At 48.6% G+C, this 7500-nt stretch overlaps 2 protein-coding genes across 2 annotated transcripts in view; both read left to right on the forward strand.

Annotated features, from left to right (window-relative positions):
- Nucleotides 1-883, forward strand: part of LOC127001986 (uncharacterized) — a 14014-nt gene extending 13131 nt beyond the window's left edge. The window contains exon 2 of the mRNA XM_050867298.1: nucleotides 729-883. The gene's annotated coding sequence lies outside the window, so the exon portion shown is untranslated. The remainder of the gene's footprint in view (nucleotides 1-728) is intronic.
- LOC127001988 (uncharacterized) overlaps nucleotides 1-4529 on the forward strand; it is a 5193-nt gene extending 664 nt beyond the window's left edge. The window contains exon 2 of the mRNA XM_050867299.1: nucleotides 3182-4529. Within this exon, the coding sequence (XP_050723256.1) occupies nucleotides 3182-4027 (846 nt within the window). The 3' untranslated portion in view covers nucleotides 4028-4529. The remainder of the gene's footprint in view (nucleotides 1-3181) is intronic.
- Nucleotides 4530-7500: the final 2971 nt, after the last annotated feature.

Raw genomic sequence — 7500 nt, forward strand, 5'->3', positions numbered from 1 at the left:
TTGAGGGACTGCCTGATCTCTGTGCATGTGGATCAGCAAATGATGTCACCCACACCATGACACGTAAAAAAGGAGGCTTCGTCTGTATTCGACACGATGAAGTGAGGGATCTGACAGCCAGCATGCTCGGGGAGGTGTGCCAAGACGTCACTACCGAGCCGGCACTGCTTCCCCTGGACGGCGAACACCTTCGGTACAGGACAGCCAATACCTCACAGGAGGCACGGGTTGATGGAAGTGCCCGCGGATTCTGGGTGCGCGGACAGCAGGCGTTCATGGACATCCGCATATTCGACCCGATGGCTGCCTATCACCGTGAGCTGCCCCTGCAAGCCGCCCACCACAGGAACGAGCAGGAGAAGACAAGGGCATACGGTGAAAGAATCCAACATGTGGATCAGGGCAGCTTCACCCCCCTCGTCTTCACCACATCCGGCGGGATGGTTCCCAGGGCCCAATGCTTCTACGCACGCCTCTCGGAACTAATCTCAGAAAAGAAGCATCAGCCAAGGAATCACGTTGTCACCTGGATGAGGTGTCGCCTCTGGTTCTCCCTGCTCAGGTCGGCCATCCTATGTCTCAGGGGCACCAGACACTCTGGCCCAAAAGCCACCAACATCTCCAATATGGACTATGAAGCCACAGTGGTGGAGAGTGACATTAGGGTGCACGGGAGTGACTTGAGTAGGGAAGGAAAGGGGGTTCTAGACGTAATAGATGATACGTAGGTGATTTAGTGTCAGGTAGTATTAGTGATATGGTTGGATGCCACAGTCATTAGCGAACAGAGTTGGGGCTAATGACCTCCAAGCTATGGAGCCCTCCATGATTATGTGTCGGGAAAATAAACATGGGTGGAGGTATCATTTATGTAGTAGTAGAAGTTGCAGTAGTAATAGTAATAGTAGTAGTAGTAAGGAATGAAATCTCCATAAACAGAGAAAGAAAACAGAGAGACACTCTGAGTGACCTAATGAGAGAACTCCCAGAAGACACAAGGAGGAGGACAGATATTGCACAGGAAGTGGGCGCTTCAAAATGGCTAACCACACTACCTATCAGGGCAAAAGGCTTCAACTTAAACAAAAAAGAATTTACTGATGCCCTTGCCCTCAGGTATGGCTGGCCAGTGGATGGGCTCCCAAACATGTGTATCTGTGGCTCACCCTTCAACCAAAATCATGCCATGACATGCAAGAGAGGAGGTTTCGTCTGCATGAGACATGATGAAGTAAGAGACGTAACAGCTGAGATGCTGAAAGAAGTCTGCCACGACGTGACTGTGGAACCCATGCTGCTCCCTCTGCAAGGCGAACACCTCGCCAGACGCACCGCTAATGTTTCGAACGAAGCACGAGTGGATGTTAGCGCCAGAGGGTTTTGGACTCGTGGACAAAGGGCATATTTTGACATAAGGATCTTTGATCCCATGGCCCATTGCAACAGAGACCTGACCCTTGATGCAGCCCACAGAAGAAACGAACAAGAGAAGAACAGAGCATATGAAGAAAGAATACAGAATGTGGACCAGGGTTCCTTCACCCCGGTAGTATTCACGACGGCAGGAGGGATGGGACCAAGGGCGCAGAGCTTCTACGCAAGACTCGCCGAAACACTGGCGGATAAGAAACAACAGCCAAGAAGCAGTGTGGTCGCCTGAATGAGATGCAAGCTGTCCTTCTCCCTCCTGAGGTCAGCCTTGGTCTGCCTGAGAGGAACCAGGTCACCTGCACCCAAAACCACCCGCATTGCTGACCTGGACTTTGAGGCGACGGTGGTTGATAGTCGTATCAACCACAAGCTCTGTTAGCTTAAAAATAAAATGTTTAGTAAAGTTTGTAATATTAAATAAAGATGGTTGTCGGCCACAGTCATTGGCGGGGTGGGGCCAATGAATTGCTTTGTGAAAGGATATGAGAGAATATACCGCTCACAACGCAACTCTAATAGATGGAGGCCCGTAGTAGTAGTAGTAGTAGTAGTAGTAGTAGTAGTAGTAGTAGTAGTAGTAGTAGTAGTAGTAATAGTATTATTATTATTATTATTATTATTATTATTATTATTAGTAGTAGTAGTAGTAGTAGTAGTAGTAGTAGTAGTAGTAGTAGTAGTAGTTGTAGTAGTAATAGTAGTAGTAGTAGTAGTAGTAGTAGTAGTAGTAGTAGTAGTAGTAGTAGTAGTAGTAGTAGTGGTAATAGTATTATTATTATTATTATTATTATTATTATTATTATTATTATTATTATTATTATTATTATTAGTAGTAGTAGTAGTAGTAGTAGTAGTAGAAGCAGCAGCAGTAATAGTAGTAGTAGTAGTAGTAGTAGTAGTAGTAGTAGTAGTAGTAGTAGTACATAAATAGCCACAGTGGAAAGGTGAAAGTGTTAAAATCATCTGAGGGAACAACACAAGGTGACCCAATAGCCATGGCTATGTACGCCCTGGGCCTATCAGTCCTCCAAAATGAAATCGCGTTCGCAGAAACACGGGTGAAACAGGTGGCTTATGCGGATGACCTCTCAGGTGCTGGTAAAATCTCAGACTTAAAAGGGTGGTGGGACACTGTGAACACCGCCGGCCCTGAGATAGGATACATCCCTAACGCCACCAAGTCTGTCCTTATTGTCAAACCTGAACATTATGACCATGCCGCAGAAACTTTTAGAGGAAGTGGCGTCATTGTGACAAAAGACGGACAACGACACTTAGGTGCAGTGATCGGGACAGAGGTATATAAGAAGGAGTACGTAGGAGACAAAGTAGCTGAATGGGTGAAGGAAATAGAAGCTTTGTCTGCCATTGCCAAGACTGAGCCACACGCTGCCTATTCAGCGTACACCAACATTGGTGGACGTTTCTGATGCGCACCATCCCATCAGTCCACTCCTCCGACCACTGGAGAATGCCGTCAAGAATGTATTCTTGCCGGCGCTGGTGAAATATCATGCTTTGGGGGAGGAAGAGAGGGATATGCTAGCACTTCCCCCAAGACTGGGTGGGATGGGGATCACCAACCCTGAGAAGCTGGCAGATAAGGAGAACCAAAACTCCATCAGCCTTACCAGGTCACTCATCAACAGGATCATCGCTCAGGAGGCAGAGGGCGAGATAGACCAAACAGAAATAAGAGATATTAAAAGAAAAATCTCAGAAGAAAGGCAACAGGCCCAAAAAAGACGAGCTGGACCGTCTTACACACCACCTGTCCACAGAAATGGGTAGAAAAATACACACAGCACAGGAGGCAGGCGCCTCTAACTGGCTAACGTCATTACCAATCAGAGCAAAGGGCTTCAGCCTCAACAAACAAGAATTTGTCGACACCATTGCTCTGAGATATGGCTGGCCGATTGAGGGACTGCCTGATCTCTGTGCATGTGGATCAGCAAATGATGTCACCCACACCATGACATGTAAAAAAGGAGGCTTCGTCTGTATTCGACACGATGAAGTGAGGGATCTGACAGCCAGCATGCTCGGGAAGGTATGCCAAGACGTCACTACCGAGCCGGCACTGCTTCCCCTGGACGGCGAACACCTTCGGTACAGGACAGCCAATACCTCACAGGAGGCACGGGTTGATGTAAGTGCCCGCGGATTCTGGGTGCGCGGACAGCGGGCGTTCATGGACATCCGCATATTCGACCCGATGGCTGCCTGTCACCGTGAGCTGCCCCTGCAAGCCGCCCACCACAGGAACGAGCAGGAGAAGACAAGGGCATACGGTGAAAGAATCCAACATGTGGATCAGGGCAGCTTCACCCCCCTCGTCTTCACCAAATCCGGCGGGATGGGTCCCAGGGCCCAATGCTTCTACGCACGCCTCGCGGAACTAATCTCAGAAAAGAAGCAACAGCCAAGGAGCCACGTTGTCGCCTGGATGAGGTGTCGCCTCTCGTTCTCCCTGCTCAGGTCGGCCATCCTATGTCTCAGGGGCACCAGACACTCCGGCCCAAAAGCCACCATCTCCAATATGGACTATGAAGCCACAGTGGTGGAGAGTGACATTAGGGTGGGTCGGGAGTGACTTGAGTAGGGAAGGAAAGGGGGATCTAGACGTAATAGATGATAGGTGATTTAGTGTCAGGTAGTATTAGTGATATGGTTGGATGCCACAGTCATTAGCGAACAGAGTTGGGGCTAATGACCTCCAAGCTATGGAGCCCTCCATGATTATGTGTCGGGAAAATAAACATGGGTGGAGGTATAATTTATGTAGTAGTAGTAGTAGTAGTAGTAGTAGTAGTAGTAGTAGTAGTAGTAGTAGTAGTAGTAGAAGTTGTAGTAGTAGTAGTAGTAATAGTAGTAGTAGTAGTAGTAGTAGTAGTAGTAGTAGTAGTAGTAGTAGTAGTAGTAGTAGTAGTAATAGTAATAGTAGTAGTAGTAGTAGTAGTAGTAGTAGTAGTAGTAGTAGTAGTAGTAGTAGTAGTAGTAGTAGTAGTAGTAGAAGTTGTAGTAGTAATAGTAATAGTAGTAGTAGTAGTAGTAGTAGTAGTAGTAGTAGTAGTAGTAGTAGTAGTAGTAGTAGTAGTAGTAGAAGTTGTAGGAGGCGGACGGTCGAAAGTGGAAAATTGGAAGCCAGAGCAGAGGGAAAGTAGGAGGGAAAGAAGGAGAGAGGGAAAGGGAGGGAGAGAGGGAGTGAGGAGAAGGGAGGGAAATAGGGGGAGAGAAGAAGGGAGAGGAAGAGTAAGAGGGGAGAGGGGAGAGGAAGAAGGAAAGAGAGAAGGGAGAGAGAAGGGAGAGAAAGTTATAGTTTTTAAATGTACATCATCCAATATATTTTCTCAGTATGTCAAATATGTTTAAATGTCAGTGATGTATAAGGGAGTGGTGAGTTCTGGCTGGCGTGTCGGGATGGGCGGCGGTGGGTCAGTTTTCAAGAACGAGGGTAAAGCTTAGACAGCCTCCCCCACCCCACCCCCACCCCGCCCATGGCTACCCACTTCCCATGTCCCCGCCATCCCCGCCCCGCTGCCCAGTAACTTCCCACCCCTGCCTGTGGGCCACGCTCAGGAGTCATAAAACACAAAGTGTCCGACTCGGGGAACAGTTGGTAATGTTATCACTACTACTACTACTACTACTACTACTCAGCTCATATGTGTAGGATCCGGTACATTAGTAAGATTGCAAAGTGCTGGCGTGGGGCAATGGTAGTGAACACAGAAACAACAATCCTAATATTACCGTAAAGGCAGAGTAGACATATGTAAGCTTATGTCTGTGTGTACGTATATGGGAGGAGACAAGAGTCAAAGTGGGGTCTGCTACTATTACTCTGTTCATCACCATAAATAGCAACTAAGATACACTCTCATAATGGCACCGAAATGGCAGCCTCCTCAGTGTTGAGTCTGTTCGTCTAGAAATCAAAACTGTGTTCAGTGCTCGTGCGTAAGAAGAGGCCAACCCTGCACGAACTGTAAGAGAGGTGGAAACTGTCGAAAACCAAACCCTCAACGGCAGGATGTGGAAAATGGTGAGCAACCACAAGTGGTGCTGGGTGGGCAGGCCAGTAAAGGCGCTGGAGATGATCAGGTGGAAGGGGTGCAGGTGGCGAGAGACAAGGGCAGGGTGACCAGGGTGAGGACGCCTCGCGCGAGCTCCGCTTCTGGCAGAGGTGGACACTCGAAGAGACAGAGGAGTGGGTGCGAGACGCTTACAATCATGTGGTAACCTTTTCTCCCGGTAACATATTTGAGGCCCCGAGATGGAACGCCACCAAAACCTTGATAGAGGAGAAAACCTACCTTAGTAGAGCGCATAACAACTCCACGCAAATCGCCCCCTACGCTTTAAAGATTCTGGCCATACTACCGCACCTCATATGCCAACGGACTCACAAAAAGTCGAAACAATCTGAGGACGTGAAGGCGGTACAAAGAAGAATGGAGCTGTGGAGGAAAGGGGACGTCCGGAAGCTACTTGACGAGGCTAAAACACTGCAGGAGAGACTACGCAGAGGTAACATTCACATGAATGACAGTAACGACAGTGCTACAAACTTTGCTAACAAGATGAGACAAGGCAAAGTGGCCATGGCAAAGACGTGACGAAGTGAGAGAAATAACAGCTCAGATGCTGAAAAGTCTGTCACGATGTGCATTCATGACCGTGGAGCCCATGCTGCTCCCTCTGCAAGGCGAACACCTCGCCAGACGCACCGCTAATGTTTCGAACGAAGCACGAGTGGATGTTAGCGCCAGAGGGTTTTGGACTCATGGACAAAGGCCGTATTTTGACATAAGGATCTTCGATCCCATGGCCCTTTGCCACAGAGACCTGACCATCGATGCAGCCCAGAGAAGATATGAACAAAAGAAAAACAGAGCGTATGAAGAAAGAATACAGAATGTGGACCAGGCCTCCTTCACCCCGTTAGTATTCACGACGTCGGGAGGGATGGGATCAAGGGCGCAGAGCTTCTACGCAAGACTCGCCGAAACACTGGTGGATAAGAAACAGCAGCCGATAAGCAGTGTGGTCGCTTGAATGAGATGAAGGCTGTACTTCTCCCTCCTGAGATCAGCCTTGGTCTGCCTGAGAGGAACCAGGTCACCTGCACCCAAAACCACCCACAATGCCGACCTGGACTTTGAGGCGACAGTGGTTGATAGTCGTATCATCCACAAGCTCTGTTAGCTTAAGAACAATATGTTTAATAGTGTTTGTAATACAAAATAAAGAAGGTCGTCGGCCACAGTCATTGGCGGGCTTAGGCCAATGAATTGCTTTGTGAAAGACTATGAGGAAAGATACCTCTCACAACGCAACTCTAATGGATGGTAGTAATAGTAGTAGTAGTAGTAATAGTAGTAGTAGTAGTAGTAGTAGCAGTAGTAATAATAGTAGTAGTAGTAGTAATGATAGTAGTAGTAGTAGTAGTAGTTGTATTTTTTTACGTGTTCGCCCATAGCTCCGCCGCGCCGGTAGGCTTTCTTCAGGGGCCTGGTGGTTGGCCAAAGCCCGTCATGGCGCAGGCAATTTTTATATATAGAACTCATTCTTGATTCACTTGGACGATTTCTTCTAGAGTCCGGGTTGATGGGTGGTCTTCGGGGCAGCATGTGGGTAGTCTTAGGCCACTCGGCGGTGACTGAAAAATCCCAGGTGGCAGCGTGGGGATTCGAACCCGCGTCGACCAGCACCCGGTGAATGCAGGGACCGCACGCTAACCACTCAGCCACCGCCTACCCGCATAGTAGTAGTAGTAGTAGTAGTAGCAATACTAACGCTCCCACCTCCTACACACACACACGTACAGATGTGGCGTGGCGGTTCCGAGGCGAGATGGTGGAGACGAACAGCCTGCACCAGCCTTCGAGCCCCGCAGCCACTCACGTCACGGGAGGTGGAGGAGAGGAGACGCGTTAAGGGTGATTCACACTATACGTAAAGTGACCGGCATGGAACGTACCGTTCCGGGCCGACAAAATATTCTTCAGTGGGAAACTCATTGTTGTGTTCACACCGCTACGGACCTGCACGTCTCTGGCGAGG

Source organism: Eriocheir sinensis, chromosome 22, assembly GCF_024679095.1.
Source record: "Eriocheir sinensis breed Jianghai 21 chromosome 22, ASM2467909v1, whole genome shotgun sequence".
Lineage (NCBI taxonomy): Eukaryota > Metazoa > Arthropoda > Malacostraca > Decapoda > Varunidae > Eriocheir > Eriocheir sinensis.